This window comes from Sphaerulina musiva (genome assembly GCF_000320565.1).
Source record: "Sphaerulina musiva SO2202 unplaced genomic scaffold SEPMUscaffold_1, whole genome shotgun sequence".
Lineage (NCBI taxonomy): Eukaryota > Fungi > Ascomycota > Dothideomycetes > Mycosphaerellales > Mycosphaerellaceae > Sphaerulina > Sphaerulina musiva.
Genome location: NW_016017383.1, coordinates 280,035 through 296,861, shown reverse-complemented (window position 1 = coordinate 296,861; position 16,827 = coordinate 280,035). Strand labels below are relative to the sequence as shown.

Sequence of the window (16,827 nt, the reverse complement as noted above, 5' to 3'; positions counted from 1 at the left end):
ACTACGGCACGATCCTTCCATACTAGTTCGAACCGTCCGGCTTCAATCACGACTTCCAGGTTGGCATTTTTCGGTCTATCTATCATCTATCACGTACTGTATTCGGCACAACCCAACGCCTTCCCCATGCAGTCATCACAGTTGACTCCCAAGCAGCCCAGCACGCAGCCCGCAGCATTTGCAAAAACAAGCATGCCCTCAACGCCTCCCAGACCGGGTCTCGTCAAGATGACGGACACACAAGCCTCCACGCCGAGCGCCATGCATAGAACAGACCAATCCCCACACACTCCTTGTACTTTTCGTGCCTTTTTACTCATCCTCGTCGTCCGTATCTTTCGGATGAGGAGTGCCCTTGGGACTGTTCAACCACTCGATGTGTCTCAGTCTCCTACGCACCTCGCGCTCTTTCTTATCCTTCTTGGTCATCTTCTTCTTCTTCGCCGCCTTGAACTTCATAGGGCTATCGTCTTCACTCTGCGCCCCGCTACCGATGGGTGTACCATTCGTGCTAGGTGCTGCCGATGAAGCTGCAGTCGAAGGAGCGGCAGAAGATGCGAGAGAGCTGCCAGGCCGCGACGACTCGTCGAAGCGGTCGAGCGAAACAGCAAGATGCCCCTTTTGTGTGAGGCGACCATCCTCGACATGCCATTGCTCTGGGCAAAGTGCGCCAACGAACTCCTCATTGTGAGAAATCATGACAACACCTCCCTTGTAGTCGCGAATGGCGACAGCGAGACCACCCAACGAGTCACGGTCCAAGAAATTGGTTGGCTCGTCCAACACGAGCAAGTGAGGGTTGTTCCACATAGCACCAGCAAGCACGACCTTGACCTTCTGCCCACCTGACAAGCCAGAGATCTCGTTGTGGTTCGCAATTTCGGGGTCGAGCCCGACATCCTCAAAGTGCTTGGAAATGACCTTTGGCTCAAGCGTACGGAAACCCAGACCTTCTCTGCTGGCTTCATGATCGTCGAACTCTTGGATCACCTTTTGGTACCCAAGATCGGTCAACGTCTCGCGTGAAACCATCGTGTTGTACTTGGGTAACCAGTTCTTCCACTTGACCTCGTACTGGAATGTCTTCTTGTATTTTTGACGACCGATCAGAGCTTCCAATTGTCGCTGACCCTTACCATCGCCAATGTCAACCCACTTTTCCATCTGTGCCTTATCTTCGGGAGTCAAGACACGCGTCTGTTTCATCAGCACCTCGCGGTCATCACCGTGAGCGTAACGCCATTGAAGATATTGATTGGGTGTCTTCTCAAGATGAAGCTCAACGTGCTCCAGGGCGTGCTGTTTGATGTAGCCGATACGCAAGTTTGGATGCTTCTCGACACGACCACTCTGCGGGATGACTTCGCCAGTGAGAACCTTGATCATTGTAGATTTGCCGGCACCATTGGGCCCGATGATGGCAACTCTGCTGCTCAGTGTGAGTTGAGCGGTAACGTTTTGCAAGCTGGGCTTCGGAGCATTAGGATACGTGAATGAGCAGTCTGTCATACGCAGAATAGATCTCGTGTTGGACTTGACACCGGTAAGAATTCCAGGAGGCGGGAATTTGAACGAGACCTGCGAATCCGAAAGTGTGTAGTAGCTCTTTGCTTCTGGGCGAACCTTGACCAAATCTGCCAAGTTGCCCTTGTAGTGCACCAGCTTCTTGGTCTCGTAGTTGTAGATGTCTGTGCAGACTTCATCCAGGAACCCAGAATCGTGAGATACGATGAGCGAAGTGATATCAGTGTGCGACTTGAGATAGTCCTGGAGCCACTTGACATTGCCCACATCCAAGTGATTTGTCGGTTCGTCCAGAAGAAAGACATCGGCTCGCATCAACATGGCTCGGGCTAAAGCAAGCTTCATCTTCCAACCTCCTGACAGACTGCCGACTTTCTTTCCCTGGCTGAAGCGGCCGGCATCTTCTGGACCGCGGGCGAAACCGACCTCTTCCAGGACACTCTCAATACGCTCTCGGCCTTCCTTCGAGATTTCCGGGTCCTTCAAGCAGTATTCAAGAATCGTGATCTCCGCATCCTCGCCTTGATTGTGCTCAACGAAGCAGGTCTTCACCTCATCTTGAGGCGGGAAGCCATCGAGTTTGCCAGTCGCGATCGATCGCATCAGCGTCGACTTTCCAGCGCCGTTGCGACCGCACAGTCCGTAGCGGTGACCCTTCAACAGGCGCATGTTGGTGTGAGACAATAGCAGCATACCACCATACCCAAGAGAGAAGTTGGCGTTGACAATCTCCACCTCACCATCATCCTCCTTGACAGGCTCCCCGTATTTGCGCTCATCTTCCACGACATAGTGCTTGTGCACGTTTTCGGCCACAATCTCAGCCTTACCGTCGTCCAACAGAGGTTGCAGGTATGGAACAATGTTCCGAGTGACACGACCAAGCACACGCTGGTTTGTGTCTTCTGCAACCAGAGTCGCGATGTAACGCTTCGCAAGGACCCATACTTCTGCGTCGCCAGGATAGTTGAGCAGACCACCGTTTTGTTGGACCTCTTTCTCCAGCACCGCCTCAACCTCCTCGGGCTTGGTGCGATCGATGATTACACCGGCTTTCGTTGAGTCTCCGGTCTGAATCTCACCCATAGCCTTGAGCATGACGTCCAAAGCTCTTGCGCCAATTTCACGCACCTCAGGAAGAGAAGCGCGATCTTTGATACCTTGAATTCCCGGTTTGAGCTTGGGCAGGAAAGTTCGGGCTTCCACTGGGTCATGAACAAGCTTCGTCAAGTTCTCCACGACCACGGCAGTTTGTCGCAGCACTTCCTGTGTGGTTCCTGGGTTGTTCAGAACACGCTCCAGAGTTGGCGTGACTAGTGCGAGCACTGGGGATGTGACGACTGTGACGAATGTAGTCTGGCTCAAAGCGTGGACAGCCTTCTTCAAGGACTCCATGCTCGGGTCTTCAATGCTCTTGACCAACAAAGGTATCCGAGGAGCCACATCGTCGTTCTGGAGCAGCTCGGTCAAGCTGTTCATGGTCTTCAAGGCCTGTTTCGTGACCTCTGCCTTGAGATCGTGCATACCAGCCTCGACGATAGGGATGAGACCTGCCAGCTGCCTACCCATGGCCTCACGCAGCACATCTTTGTTCTCCTCGACTTCGCGGCTCTCCATGCCCATCTTCGCATCATCTGCCATGCGACCTAAGAACTCGAGGCCTCCGATGGCGCCCTGCCACTTGCCAGAGACTTTGCGAAGGTATTCCATGACGAGCGGCATAAGTCCGAACACTTTCGCTTCGGCTGACAAGTGTCCATACAGTGCATCGAGTGCATATTTCGCACCCTCTCTCACAGAGGACTGTCGATCTGCATATAGGTCCAGCGCACATGAAATGAGGCCTGGCTCCTGTAGTAAAAAGACCACCTCGCTCAGCCTAGCCTTGGGCGGAAATCGCTCAAAAATTGCGCCGAGCGCAAACATGGACCCCTCTCGTCTCGCCGCATCTTTCTTGTTGGTGGCCGACTTGACGATTTCGGGTAGAATGCTGTATGCAGTGAGACCGCGGAAGCCGACACTGTTGAGAAGGACATCGGTGAGTGTGTAGGCTGCGTCGAGCGACTCCTGCGATTGCTTCGCGCTGTAAATCGTCTTCGTAATTTGCTGCACGTCGTCTGGCGACGGAGCTGCAGACTTGCTGCTGACCATGACTGGAATCATGGGAGGCGAGTCAATATGAGGCATGCCTCGCAGAGTGGAGAGTGGAGAGTTGTTGTTGAGGGAAGAGAAAGGAGAGGGAAGAGGGAAAAAGAGAGAGCAGCTGGAAATTTTGGGCAAGGATATTCTCGCTGTTGCTTACTGCCACGCCTCACTGGCTCGCAAATCAAAAGGTGGAGCCGCTACATACGTACAGATAAGGTTTTATCATAATGGCTTAGAAAGGTACCCGGCCTCGGGCAATACGGGTTTTCACCACCCCTCGCCAAGATTCGGTCTATTCACGACTAGATGCGGCAACGTCTTCACAATGCATGAAATGCTTAAGATGCGACAACCCTGGGAGATGAAGAAACGTGGGCACGCAAAAACTACAGGCCCGAAAAAGTGTGGTGTAGACCAGGATATCTCAGTTATCATGACCAGGGCCCTCAGCGCTGCGCTGCTCTAGCTAGCTGTGAAAGAGACTCGTGGCCCAAAAACGCCCCTCATGATTCCCATCACACGGTTCGCTTCAAACCCTCCTTAACGGGTGGTGGCCTTGACTTTTGGTGCGGAGCCCTTGGCGGCTTGCTTGCCGACGACACTATGCAGCAATCAGTACGAGGAAGGATGTTATTTGACAGCTGACAATGTATGGAGATGCACATACCGGCCAGTGGTTTGACCTGCAGCAGACTTGGCAGCAGTCTTTGCCTTCTCTGCCTTCTTCGCGCTCTCGGTGGCAGCGCGCTTCTTCTTGCCGTCCTCGATAGCCTGCTTGCGGGCAGCAGAGCGGGCCTCTGGACGCTGAGAGCGGCGCTCCTTGATGACATCGAGCGAAGCACCAACGACGGCACGCTGTGCCTTGACTTGCTTGCGACGACGGGTCTTGGCTTGCTCCTGTAATACGGTCAAAATCTTGTCTCGTGGGAGAAGCCCCTCGGGACATCGATCACGTACCTCAGAAATACCCTTGCGGCGCTGTCTGCGGCAGAGAACAGTCCACGCAATGCGACGAGGGTTCTTGCGCTGCAGGAAAAGCGACTCGCTCTTGCCGTTCTGGAAACGGAAGATCTTGCTGTCCGAGCGGATGAAGAGCTTGCCCTGTTTTTTGTCCTGTCAGCCTGGCTTCCATACAAGGTGCGTACACCACTCAGGCAATTCTTTGAGGAAGCGACATGTGCAGGCAGAGCGCCAAACATTCGCTGCATCTCAGGCCACAGGCATTAGTAGCGCTCTATCGAGCTGCCACCTCTCTGTCTAGCCAATTCATATGTGTATGCGTGCATTGTTCTGCGATGAGAACTTGTAATGTCTTGCTCCTCCTCTTTTCAAACATTCTCCCGATGAGTGCGCGGTTTGCGCGCAGGAGGGTTGCACCGTACCTTTCCAGGGTAGATCTTCGCGCCGGAGAAGGTATCGTCGTAGGTCCTCATTTTGTCGACTGGACGTGGGCGTTAATGTTCGTTGGGTGTCTGGGCGTCGTGCCTTGAGGTGTTTCTCACTGGACGATTTTGGCAAGCAGGATCGAGGTGGGAACGCCAAGGATTAGTAAGCAGCACCTGCCGAAGAGGGAACATCAATGTTCCTCGAATGGAGCAACAACGAGTTCAGATCAACATACAATCAACGACCTGTCTCAATGGCTGGCCTTCACATCAACTCGCTGCCCGAGGAAATCCTTCTGAACATCCTGGAGCTCCTCGACAGCCCAGCACCCTCGCAGCTCAACTCGAGAAAAGAGCCAAGCTTGCAGATAACCTCGTCTACACATCAAGACTACAAGAACATATCCAAAGTATCCAAACGATGGCGAAGAGTCACTTTGCCGCTCCTCTTCAAGCATTCTCGTCTCATAATCAGTAACATGATCTTGAAATCAAGCAGTACTGAGGCCAATTCCTCACAACAACCCTCCTCGGGAGGAGCAGAAGAGACATCCTCGGAAGTCGACGAGACTCCTCTCCATGGCCAATACCCGTCCATTGAGCAAGAGGATCGAACCATCCATGCAAACGATGGAGTTTCTACCGCCGTCGAGGCCTACCTCACCTTCCTCCATACCCACAATCTCACCTCTTCCATTCAAACCTTCGCTCTCCTCATACACTCTAGCAACACCCGCCCTACTGACAACATTGCCCCTGGCGGCGATAGCAGCCGCGGCCGCTATCCCCACCTCTCCCGATCCTTCGCAAGCGCCTATGTCACCTCCGCCCTCTTCTGGCGACGTATCTTCCACTCCATCAACCCGATCCGAGTAATCGTGACAGCCAGTCCCTTGCATCTCGCCTGTCTGACCAATTGCGCCATCGACTTGTTCGGCGACTGGGCATTTAGTGATATGGAATATCATATTCTCGAGCTGGGCGTGAGCGACGCGGTCACGGGTGCCTCGGCATCATCGCCATCGGGGCTAGATATGCATCATGATACATCAATGCGCGAGGAGGATTATATCCCAACCACCTATCCAGGAATCGCATCATCTTCATCGTCGCCACCATCCAGTCTGTTGTACCTCAAACCATGGGATGAGATTCATCTCAATGAAGGATCATTCCTACGAGCTTATGCGACCTATGAATTTTGTAAGTTCCATCAATTCATTGAAAGCCAAGAGAGTCACAGACCACAACAGGAGACACTAGGAAATCAAGAGGAAGAAAACGTCTGACAACTTCCATTATCCATCTAGTCGAACGAGGGCCACCATCTCTCATCGCTAGCATCAAAAGTTGCCTCCTATCATTGCCACCACCACCGTCATCATCCTCCTCCTCATCAGACCATTCACATCAACCCCGGCGGTCGTCTTCCGTGAAGAAATTTGTCTACACAGCAATCCTGCCTTTCGCAACACACACGGATCTCTTCCGCGGTTTACTGCCTCATGTAGAAGAACTCGATGTAAAACTAGCTCCGGACTGCGATTCTGGTATCCTGAACGATAAGAACAGGGTGGGAAAGGCACAGCTCGAGGGTATGGTGTCGTCTCTTCCTATCAGCCATTCTAGTTTTCCCACCAGCCAGATAATTTCGAACATCGATCGACTGACTCAGGTGTATTATCCAGATTGCTGGCAAGAATTCTTCTCCTCGTATCGAGTGATATCCAACCCATTCCGGTCACCCTCGATACTGCGGCAATCAACAAGTGGTAACAGCGGTCCTACAATCAAACTTCAGAAATTCATATGCAGGGATTACCAGAATCCTGCGCTTGCAGAAGATCTAGATGAGCTTTTTACTTGGCTTTGGTGAGTGCATACCGATCGAGGAAGACAAGATGCAATAGCAGTCTTGTGCTAACTCTCTTATATAGTATGCCATGCTGGGCGGAAATGCAGCGTGGAGTGTTTCAAAGACAGGTCGTGGTCGAGGAGTATCCATGGGCATAGTTGAGGTATCCTGACTCGATCGATGGACGGACGCTGGAGGCATGGAAGCCTGCGATGCTAGACTAGACATGTGCTTGGCGGAGCACGAGACGGCTACGAAACTCGAATTTTGCAACAAGTTCCGTGCAGGAAGAGCGCTGCATGAGGACAGATCTCAACTGTGGCCGCTGGTGCTGTGGTATCTCTCAAGGAGCGTGATGGCCGTTCATGGTGGTATTGAGCTTTTCGTCCTGGACAGGCGCGTCGAGAGCGATGATGGAGATCTGCTACGTGTTAGCCTGAGAACAATGTGTTTGTGGTAGGCTGATCTAGCCAATACACAAGGTAGGGTATCGTACCTGTTCCTCAGTGGCGAATGCCAAGCTACGGCCATCCGCACTCCACGTGAGACTTGGCTGACATGTCACAAGTCTATTGCCTTCTTCGTTTTCAATTCCGTTTTCATGCCCAGCGAGGTCCTGAGGCCGCCACGTGAAGATCGTGCGAGGGCTTTGTACGATCCCGTTCCTCTTATTGAAACTGTCGCGTGACCAAATCTGAACGAGATTCGAGCTCGATGCTGCGAGATGTTCGTTATCCGGCGACCAGGCGAGTGCTGTTGTGGGCGACTCCAGCAGAGTGAGGTCTCCAAGAGTCTTACACTCTAAACCAGTCTCCAGAGAATGTCGAGCGCTGAAGAGGCCGATAGTGCCATCGCTGAAGCCTGCAGCGAATAGGCTCTCGACATCCGTATTCCCGATTTGCTCGCCTTGGTTCACTAGTTGTTCGGTAGAGAATGCCACAGGTTCAAGCAGCTTGTCCTCTGGCAGGGCGAACTCCACATCAGTGCTAGAGCTGATTTCGCCGCTTCGCAGTTTGGACGTGAAAAGCAGCCTTTTGTCTGCTCTGGACACGAATGCAGCTATACAGTAGCGTGGATCGTAGCGAACGTAATCCCAGTGAGAAGTACCTTCGACAATGTTCGAATTCCGTGACATGAGGCCGCGCATGAGCACATTGCCTACGGGTAAAACGCCGAGACCACGACTCTGGCTTTCGTCAATCTGATACAATGCTGCAAGTCCGTTCTCGCCACAGACCGCAAAGGTGTCATTCGAGATCCAGGTCACATCGCAGACTTGGATATCGAACAATCTCCACGCAATGGGTTCACTTAGCGGTAATGTGTCAACGTCAGGCCGGAATGACGGCCAGACCTGGATCGTGGAGCGCTTCATGTTCGTGCGCAGGGCCAGTACATATTTCGAGTCGGGGCTGTAATGAATGCCAAGTACTATACCTGGTGGCTCTAGCATTGCTGGTCCGAGCTGAAGAGAAGTGCTCGTGCCATTGCTATGACGTTCGATTAGCTCTTGCTGGGACAACTGGGTTCCGCTAGGTAGTTGTCGTAACTTATCGATCGCGCAGCATGCTGCTGTACCATCGTGCCGCCAGGTTGCAGCGGTGACACAGCAACTCGTCGATAGATTTGGCTCGTCGATGTTCTCCAGATGCTGAGCATTGTTCGCTGAACTCGGTATCTGGTAGAATCGGCAGAGGTCGTTACCTACAACCAGAAGCGTTTTACTGTCGTCTACGTCCGGTTTTGGATTCCATATGGCGCGGTGTATCGTGGCGCCAGGCTTGTCCAAAAGCCAAGATATCGTACTTGAATTCAGCCCGGCCTTGATGTCAGTCTGGATAAGAACATCCATGCTATCGTATCGTTCGACCGGGCCAGCCTGGTCCGACTCGGATGCCACAGTCGGTGATGTGGCTTCTTGCTCAGGTTCGCCATCCACAGAGCCAGGCTCAACATCCATTGCATCACGGGCGTCGCCATTGAGATGTGCATCGCCTGCCTCACTCTTTCGCGAAGCTCGGGGTGGTTGGCCACGAGCACCATCTACTGTCCGCACAGCTGGTGGTTTCTCCTTCCGCCTGCCCGTGGCTGGTCTCGTGCTGGCGCCGTTCTCTGCCGGGTCGCGCTGTCTCTCCAGGCTGCCGCGACCCTCAATCTTGCTCCATGCAAATTTGCGCTCTCCATTGTTCAAGCCAGCCTTGGCCCGCGCCTGGTCATAATGCACTCCATACTGCACCACCGAGACCAGGTCGTTGCGCCGCACCTCTGGCGCAAACGATAGCGCATCCGGGTCCGAAGCAATGTCCCCCGTGCGGCGCCAGTCGCGCGTGAAGGCAATGGCGGCATGCTCAAAGCCTTGCTCCTGTAAATATCTCCATACCAGCTGTGAAGAAGGAAGAGTCAGTACTTCGTTCGTATCAGTGGCGTTGTCACTACTTACATAGTTCACGTGGTTCGAATGGAGCGCTGCCGCAGCCGACATGGCGGAAATGCGCGACGTGCTCGGATTCTTCCAGTGTGAGAGACCATGCGAAGGGCGGGAGGCCAGTAGTACAGGTAGCTCTAAGAATCTGTGGGTATTGTGTTAGCGATATGTCGACGTAGTCGACGTGGCAGCGTGGCAGCGTGCAAGATGGCATACAAGGCGGTAAGAATGAAGGATCTACTGTAAGTTGAAGTGTTTAACTCCCGTCTGGCCCGTCTCCACTACCTGCTACTCGATTCACGCGATCGCACTGCACCAACCCAACAAGCATTCGTTCGGAAGACGAACCGACTCCACATTGATATTATTAGCGTAAATGATCAGGTGAAACATCCCGCGCTAGTGGATCGCCAGGTAAGGTACAGGACAAACATTCTCCATACCTTGTTAGGTACTACGACGTCTCACTACAGGACAACGGTACAGAAGAGGAGGGTCGCGTGAGCGTGAGAGGGAGTCGGGGATGCATACATTCGCGGATCCATAGAAGAAGAAGACGACGACGACGACGACGACGAGCTACACCACCACCACCACCACCACCACCACCACCACCGCCGCCGCCGCCGCCGCCGCCATAATGCCGCGCATCAACCTGCCGCCCATCACGCGCACCCTTCTGCTAGTCCTCATTACCTTATCGTCGCTCAATGCCGTCTTGCGAACCACCAAATGGCGCATGTCCCTCGACTCCAATCCCGCTGCAACTACAGCCACCGACTACCTCTCGAGCCCGCGATGGTCGGTTCCATACCTGGTGTGCGTGCCCACACAGAGCATTCGCTTCCCATGGACTGTTCTCAGTGGAGCTCTGATCGAGAACAACGTGGTGTCGCTGGTGATCAGTGGTAGTGTGTTGTTCTTCGGAGGCAGATATCTCGAAAGAGCATGGGGCACCAAGGAGTTCGGCAAATTTGTGCTGTTTGTGAGTTCACTCTCGCTCCTATCGACTCGCAATCCGCTGACCTTCGGCCAAGGTAACAATGATACCCAACATTATCACGTTCTTCATATACGCGGTGTGGCACGGGCTAGTGGTCGCTGCGCCTGAACAGTATGTCATCTCACTCAGCATGATTGAGAGGTAGCATGAACCTGTACTGACAAGCTTCTCAAAAGTCCCACGCCTCTTAATGGTCTCGTAGCTCTCGAAGCGGGCTTTTTAGTATCCCTCAAGCAACTCGTGCCTGAACACACAGTATCTATCTTCAAAGGCACCATCCGAATGCGCATCAAGCATTTCCCAGCAGTCTTCGTTCTCGCAAACATGATCTCTGGGCCCTTACTCGGAACGGATACAGCCTTCTGGTTAAGTCTCCTTGGATTCCTCACCTCCTGGCTCTATCTCCGCTTTTTCCGTATCTCAGACATCTCCAACGCAACTACCGGAGGACAAGATACGATCATCAAGGGCGATGCATCCGAGACATTCTCTTTCACTGCGTTTTTTCCCGACTTTCTACATCCCATCCTGTCACCCATATGCGATGGAGTATACAATCTTCTCGTACAACTACGTGTGTGTACCCCATTTTCCGATCAAGACATCGAAGCCGGAAACGAGAATGCTGCATCGAGAGCCGCCGAAGGTGGTTTGCCGAGCTTCAATAGTGGTGGTAGCGGTGGCAGACGCGCCGAAGCCGAACGGAGAAGAGCGATTGCGCTCAAAGCTCTAGACCAAAGACTCAACGCTGCCGCTGCGAGCAGAAGCGCGGGCGCGCCTTCTGTGACAAATGTACAAGTGACTTTGAGTGCCGATGGTCCTGATGGTAATGGTGGTGGTGGTGGTGTTGATCAAGGGGTGGAGAACGCGGAGGAGAAGAATAAGAAGAACAAGGGATTAGCGGTCGAAATTGAACAATCATAAGTACCTAGTTCTGTACGATCACATATCGACTTCACTTTTCGCATCTTCCAGTTCCAGCCGTCTATCCGTCCATTCTCACGTCTGCTATTGCCATTATGCCTTCCAAAACCCTCTCGTGGTATGGATTGACTGCCCAGCACAACCTACAAGTAGGTACCTAGGAAGAACAACCTCCTCAACAAGTAGGTACCCGCGCCAACTCCCCCCTCATCTTCTGCGTGAGGTAAGGTAAGATACTGATGAAGCATGTATGTGGAACTTACTGTAGTATCTAGAATAGAGAAGCGTGCCCAGTGTATTCTCGATCGTCAAGGACATCCAATCACTACCTTACTTACACGTACCTATCACTACATGTACCTAATAACGGTGTTCAGAGTCTCAAATCCGAGTCGCACTCACAAAACAACAGTACCAGGTACATGGTAATAAAATCGTTCCTTGATACATTGCAACGTCCTATGCTTGCTTGCGACACTCTGCTTCTTTCACTTTTCGTTCCCGTGCAAGTGTCTCTGATCGGGACTCCCGTCGTCTATCATCTTCGTCGTTTTCTTCATGCGTAGAAGACGACATTACCTAGGTACCTAAGGTATCTACCTACCTATCTAGCTGTATAGCTGTATAGCTCTAGCTCCACTCCCTTTTCTCGCTCTCTTTTTCTCTTCTGGTCCAAAAGCATGTTTTCCTTGCCCTTCATGTGAACATGATACAGTCTCAGACGTGATCCTCCAAAGGGGAAGGAAAGAAAAGAAAACGCCTTGGACACCCGCCGTGAACGCTATGCTGTAACCAATTTCGACTCTTCCCAACACTGTTGCGTTTCCAACGCATGCAACTTTGGCACTCTTTTTGAAAGGTTCCCTTTGCTACGTACGACTAGTGTAACGCTACCGCTACCGCTGCGACCGCCATGTTCAGGGTATCATTAAGATGTGCAGGTCATAGAGGGGTGGCATCCCCGAGACAAGCTATTGCTGATCAGACTTGTCCTGCGAACGGCCGGGAAGCCAGCTGGTGATACCACCAACACCACCACCTTGTTGAGGCGGCTTCACCTTGCCAAATCCAAGATCAAGATCGTTTATGATCTTGAGAGCGTTGCGGCATCGCAAATGCGGCAGAGACGACTGTCGCTCCTGCGCGTCAGTGATCGGCTCGATGCTGCCACGTGGAGTGGGCTTGTCGTCGTGGTCCCCAGGGAATGGTAAAGCGTTCTGCAGAACCTCGTATGCGGCAAGTGTGAAGCCGAATTGTGGCGATGAACGCAGAATACGTGCTGGCCCGCCTTTGAAGAAGGCCTTGAATCCCTCATCTCTGAAGACTTTGCGAGCACAATCGCGGATGTTGGCGTATGTCGCGTCTCCCTTGCGAGCTTCGACTTGCAGACGTGTTTTGATGACATCAGCTGGTGTAGTGAGGTAGGCAGCTGGCATTCCAGCAATGGCACCAGCAGTGAGTAGTTGTACGACGCCTAGCTTCTTTGTCGGGGATTCTCCAAAGAAGTCCTTCTTGAGATGTGCGTATGCTGGGAAGTAAATCGAGGAGAAGGGGATATCGCGCAGCAAGCATGCCGATGCACCCTTGTACAGGCCTCTGAGACCAAGATTTCGAATGATCCAGATGGCGGTGCGCTTCTTAAGCTGTTCGCCTTCTCGAGCCGCCGCACGAATAGCCTCTCCTTGCACCTGGAGACGAATCTTGACAATCTCTAACGGGTTGGTGAAGATCACTTGGCAACCACCAGCGGAGCCTCCAGCAATCATTTCTTGCCAGAATTTGATGTCACCGCTCTTCGCATCTGTGAACTTGCCACGTACAATGTCGTTGACAGTGAGCTTGATAGCTTTCTCGGGAGCCACACCAATGAGCTGGGGTAGAACACCAGAGTAGAGACCACGAGCACCCTCATTGCGTATGACTTTGGAGAAGCAGTCAATGCTGTTCTTATACAGCAATTGTCCGACACCAGAGCCACGCTGGTTCTGCATGCGAGTTTTGACCAAATCGATAGGATAGACCATAAATGCACCAAAAGCACCCGCGATACTACCGAGGCCGAAGTGATGCACAGAGACCAGAACATCGTGGAGAAAACTTTGAGACTTGACTACAGCCTTTTGAGCAATGTCCGAGACGTTCGCTGTGGGGTCGTTGACCTTAGCGTGCCAGCTGGCGTCAAGCACTCGAGCAAAGTCATTGAGTCCGAGTCGTCCAGAAGGCTGATCGAGGGAGGCGAAGTGGAACAGGATATCAGCCTCCATTGGCGTGAACTGTGAGAAGCGCGTGATGCGGGTCGCCTCATTCAGGAAATCAACGCGAGTGATCTTTCCATCGCTCGACTTGAGGACAGCATGTCTGATGACCATCTCAACCACGTCCATCTCACGAAGGATATTTTGGAAAGCGCGAACATTTGCGTATGATATCCGCGAGCCGGGTGAGATATTGCAGAGTGTGGGCAGATTGACCAACAGGTGGTCGGAAAGCTTGTGTGATGCCGTTTCCACAATGATGCGCTGGAAATCCTCGGGCTCGATGTATCCCTCGCCATTCTTGTCAAGGTACAGGAACGCCTGGCGCACGCGCTCTCCTTGTAGGCCTCGCAGCATTTGGGCAAACTGGGGATATGTCATGGAGTGGCGGTGACGCTTACCGCCCAAGTAGAGCTTTGCCCAGTCACTGTCCCAGTTGAAAGGTATAGTGCTGGATGTCTTATTCTTGGCGTAGACCTCCTTGAAGGAGTTGAAATCGACCAGTCCCGAACTTGGATCTGCGAAGAGGCGGAACGCGATCTCGTACTCCGCATCCGGCTTCTTCAGGAGGTTATTGAAGACGTTCCAGTCCCCCAGTGCAACTCTGGACTTGCCCTGGCGATCGGCAATTTGAAAGAGAAGCCCATACTGTTCGCGCTTGATTTTATGCTAGAAGAAATCGTCAGTGCCACTGTCATCGTTCCGCTGCGCCACGACACCAGAGTGCATGCGCCAACCATGGGCAACATTGAACTGATTCCAGCGCAGTAGTGATGAAGCTACTCACATAATCCTCGCCGGCCGGTGCGACAGCATCGATGAACTCGCTTTCGCCCATGTACCACTCTTCGCTCCCCTCGTCCTTTTTCGCATATTTCATGAACTCCGCGCGCGTCTGGTCCGATGTCTGGAGCTCATCTTCCACTCCGAGTAATGTCTCCTTGACGCCCTCCTTCACTTTCTCCGCCTTCTCTTTGAAATTCTCCTTGAGGTCTTCCATGATGCGCCGGCGGTGACACTGCAGCTTGTCGGCCTGCAGCTGAGGTAGGTGCGACGCGAGTGGTTCGAGCGACGGCGGGTAAAGTGCGATGTGTGGAAGCGTGTAGTTGTCGCGCGTGCTCGGTGATGAGACGGTTGAGCTAGGAAACCGCTATACGCCGCTAACGGGAGCCACGCCGCGGTACGATATGCCTTCCGACAAGGTGTGGAGGTGGAGGCGGAGGCGGGTAACGACTGGAGTGCAACGAGGAAGCCGGCGACACAAGCGAATGCTGCGGTTTCGGGTATGGGACGATGATTCTCCTGGAGCAGTGTACGGCGACAACAAGTAGGTGGTAGTGAGAGTCAGAGAGCGTACCACGACCAAAAACTTATGGCTAGGTACAAGTACCAAAGAGTACCATAGCGCGCGTTCCTAGAATCCTCACGTGCTCGAACCTTAAGCCTTCGGTACCTACATGTACTGATCCGTGAGTCGTCGCCTGCTCACGATACTCGAAAGAATGTCCACCACTCCATCGTGTTAGCAAGGCGTCAGCTCGCAAGCTGTACCCGACAGTAGCTAATCCGACAGGGACAATCCGCATAGCCTGCGTTCTCAACAAGCGGCTCACAACCAAGAAGCCTCGTCGGCATCGTGCACACTTGTTATCGAGTCCGAATCCTCCTTGGGACGCCGCCCAGAACTAACAGTATGCGGTAGGTACCTGCTACCTGTTGTAAGTGGTGGAAGCGTGCACGAGTATAACGCCGTCGCAGCAGTCGGACCATGGCACCCACCGCCGACGAAACGCGCATACCTCTTACTCTCCCAACAGATGGAACCCAATAATTCGGCCTTCCCAACCGCGATCAACGCCCACAATTTCTTCGCGTCACAACCGCCTTGGATGAGAGTGTCTGAGAACTTCCGTGCACAACTTTGCTTGCAATACAAGATATGCTTGAACACTGGCGATTGATATACGAAGCGCATCCGCACGCGTAAATTGAAGTGGTAGATCGTTACACGAGTGTAGGTAGGTGAAGATGGAAAGTGCGTTGTTGAGTGTTATGAGACGGTCAAGCTTGCAGATACGCCGATAGGTGCAGTCAAGCAGGGGTTAGGGCTTACTGAGTGGAGGGATGTACATGGGGAGTGGAAGGCTGTTAGCCATAGGGCTATTGAGGATATGAATGCTGTAGGTGTGCTGGAAGGTTGATGGCACGTATGTGAAGCCTACCTGGTACAGAGCCAGTGCACGAGCGGCATAGGGTACGCTTATGTCGGGACATGTGTGCTGAGGTGCGGAGTACACATTTTTCTTCTAGCTCGACTCTATGCTGTTGTATCTCCAGGCACAGACTTGGAGCCGCCAAAAAATGCCAGAGAGGACACGACGCCTGGATCCGTGCTGTGAGGCTGGAAGACAAGTTGGTGCTGTAGATGCTTCTACTGATAGATGGACACTAAGGTGCGGTGCCTTACAGTTGATAGTGATCTCCTTCAGATCCATATGGGCCTGACGCAGGTAGGTATACGAATGGCGGAGGCCACAATCGCACTGCCACCCTGATAGTCATCTGGCTGTGAGTGGCTACGGACTCAAATACACGGTATCTAAATGTGATGAATAGAAGGACTGCATTCGTGTTTGCGGTCGTGGGCAGAGCCTATGCACTGAGAAATTGAACCAATTGTGCGGTATTGTCTGCTGTCCTTATTACAGGACTCGATTCGCAACAAGGAGATGATGCAGCCGTCGAAGTGATGGCTCTAGGTAATGTACATGTACCCAAGGTACCTACCTTACACATGGTACCTCCTAGGAGTTGATGTCAATTATTGCCAAGCATTCACGTTTCTGCTCATCAGTGCCAAGGCAGATGAGGGCTGAGACTGTCAACGCCTCACTACCTTACACAGGTACCTCCTGGAAAGCTAGTGACCCTACACAACCGCTGAATGTTGCAGACTGGTTGCCGCAGATTGCGTCTGCTGTAAGGCGGCATTCATGGCGCAACGCGTGCTTACGGGACGGAGTCCCTCATCATGCTGACTCCATAGGAGCTTCGTCTTGGACTGGAAACATGTATCTATATGCGCATACACATTGTGACTGGGTGCATGGACGCCATCACAGTTGTCTGTAGCTCAGCGGGGGACAGACGATTGCAATATAAGTGTTAGAGGAAAGATAAGAAAATTCAAATGATGCTAAGCCAAGGGAAGCTTTTCACTTGGGATCACGTGCAGTTGTGATCTAGCGACGAAGAGGTGTCGTTAGAATAGAGTACTCAAGGTTGCAGCTCCGCCTGTCAGGCACAGGCGC

General features: G+C 52.7%; 6 protein-coding genes across 6 annotated transcripts; 2 read left to right on the top strand and 4 right to left on the bottom strand.

Moving 5' to 3' along the window:
- Positions 1-7: 7 nt before the first annotated feature.
- SEPMUDRAFT_145567 (elongation factor 3) lies at positions 8-3,711 on the bottom strand (the record flags this gene model as incomplete). Its single annotated transcript, XM_016903137.1, has 1 exon — positions 8-3,711. One exon carries the CDS (start codon positions 3,709-3,711, stop codon positions 313-315), a length of 3,399 nt encoding a protein of 1,132 aa, XP_016764400.1. The 3' UTR covers positions 8-312.
- A 300-nt stretch (positions 3,712-4,011) lies between these two features.
- Positions 4,012-5,148, bottom strand: SEPMUDRAFT_145566 (Ribosomal_L24e-domain-containing protein). The gene is made up of 4 exons (XM_016903136.1): positions 5,052-5,148; positions 4,627-4,770; positions 4,337-4,566; positions 4,012-4,270 (listed from the first exon to the last, which is right to left on the bottom strand). The coding sequence occupies exons 1-4, from the start codon at positions 5,100-5,102 to the stop codon at positions 4,210-4,212; spliced, it is 486 nt and encodes a 161-aa protein (XP_016764399.1). The 5' UTR covers positions 5,103-5,148; the 3' UTR covers positions 4,012-4,209.
- A 160-nt stretch (positions 5,149-5,308) lies between these two features.
- On the top strand, positions 5,309-7,067 carry SEPMUDRAFT_129251 (uncharacterized protein; the record flags this gene model as incomplete). Its single annotated transcript, XM_016902269.1, has 3 exons — positions 5,309-6,257; positions 6,365-6,926; positions 6,992-7,067. The coding sequence occupies 3 exons, from the start codon at positions 5,309-5,311 to the stop codon at positions 7,065-7,067; spliced, it is 1,587 nt and encodes a 528-aa protein (XP_016764398.1).
- On the bottom strand, positions 6,340-9,464 carry SEPMUDRAFT_55433 (uncharacterized protein). Its single transcript, XM_016909358.1, has 3 exons — positions 9,350-9,464; positions 7,406-9,292; positions 6,340-7,330 (listed from the first exon to the last, which is right to left on the bottom strand). Exons 1-3 carry the CDS (start codon positions 9,389-9,391, stop codon positions 7,253-7,255), a joined length of 2,007 nt encoding a protein of 668 aa, XP_016764397.1. The 5' UTR covers positions 9,392-9,464; the 3' UTR covers positions 6,340-7,252.
- Positions 9,465-9,814: 350 nt separating this feature from the next.
- Positions 9,815-11,302, top strand: SEPMUDRAFT_145564 (DUF1751-domain-containing protein). The gene is made up of 3 exons (XM_016903135.1): positions 9,815-10,319; positions 10,372-10,448; positions 10,514-11,302. The coding sequence occupies exons 1-3, from the start codon at positions 9,975-9,977 to the stop codon at positions 11,259-11,261; spliced, it is 1,170 nt and encodes a 389-aa protein (XP_016764396.1). The 5' UTR covers positions 9,815-9,974; the 3' UTR covers positions 11,262-11,302.
- A 395-nt stretch (positions 11,303-11,697) lies between these two features.
- SEPMUDRAFT_75251 (mitochondrial carrier) lies at positions 11,698-14,835 on the bottom strand. The gene is made up of 2 exons (XM_016910102.1): positions 14,304-14,835; positions 11,698-14,185 (listed from the first exon to the last, which is right to left on the bottom strand). Exons 1-2 carry the CDS (start codon positions 14,514-14,516, stop codon positions 12,233-12,235), a joined length of 2,166 nt encoding a protein of 721 aa, XP_016764395.1. The 5' UTR covers positions 14,517-14,835; the 3' UTR covers positions 11,698-12,232.
- Positions 14,836-16,827: the final 1,992 nt, after the last annotated feature.

What these genes read in the sequence shown, in the direction of transcription:
- SEPMUDRAFT_145566 (XM_016903136.1), bottom strand. Translation starts at nt 5,102, where the DNA reads ATGAGGACCTACGACGATACCTTCTCCGGCGCGAAGATCTACCCTGGA. An exon ending in CGAAGATCTACCCTGGAAAG is followed by an intron (nt 4,771 to 5,051) that starts GTACGGTGCAAC and finishes GACAAAAAACAG; the next exon opens with GGCAAGCTCTTCATCCGCTC. An exon ending in GCCGCAAGGGTATTTCTGAG is followed by an intron (nt 4,567 to 4,626) that starts GTACGTGATCGA and finishes ACCGTATTACAG; the next exon opens with GAGCAAGCCAAGACCCGTCG.
- SEPMUDRAFT_55433 (XM_016909358.1), bottom strand. Translation starts at nt 9,391, where the DNA reads ATGTCGGCTGCGGCAGCGCTCCATTCGAACCACGTGAACTAT. An exon ending in ATTCGAACCACGTGAACTAT is followed by an intron (nt 9,293 to 9,349) that starts GTAAGTAGTGAC and finishes CCTTCTTCACAG; the next exon opens with CTGGTATGGAGATATTTACA. An exon ending in CATTCGCCACTGAGGAACAG is followed by an intron (nt 7,331 to 7,405) that starts GTACGATACCCT and finishes AACACGTAGCAG; the next exon opens with ATCTCCATCATCGCTCTCGA.
- SEPMUDRAFT_145564 (XM_016903135.1), top strand. Translation starts at nt 9,975, where the DNA reads ATGCCGCGCATCAACCTGCCGCCCATCACGCGCACCCTTCTGCTAGTC. An exon ending in TCGGCAAATTTGTGCTGTTT is followed by an intron (nt 10,320 to 10,371) that starts GTGAGTTCACTC and finishes CCTTCGGCCAAG; the next exon opens with GTAACAATGATACCCAACAT. An exon ending in GTGGTCGCTGCGCCTGAACA is followed by an intron (nt 10,449 to 10,513) that starts GTATGTCATCTC and finishes GCTTCTCAAAAG; the next exon opens with TCCCACGCCTCTTAATGGTC.
- SEPMUDRAFT_75251 (XM_016910102.1), bottom strand. Translation starts at nt 14,516, where the DNA reads ATGGAAGACCTCAAGGAGAATTTCAAAGAGAAGGCGGAGAAAGTGAAG. An exon ending in CACCGGCCGGCGAGGATTAT is followed by an intron (nt 14,186 to 14,303) that starts GTGAGTAGCTTC and finishes GATTTCTTCTAG; the next exon opens with CATAAAATCAAGCGCGAACA.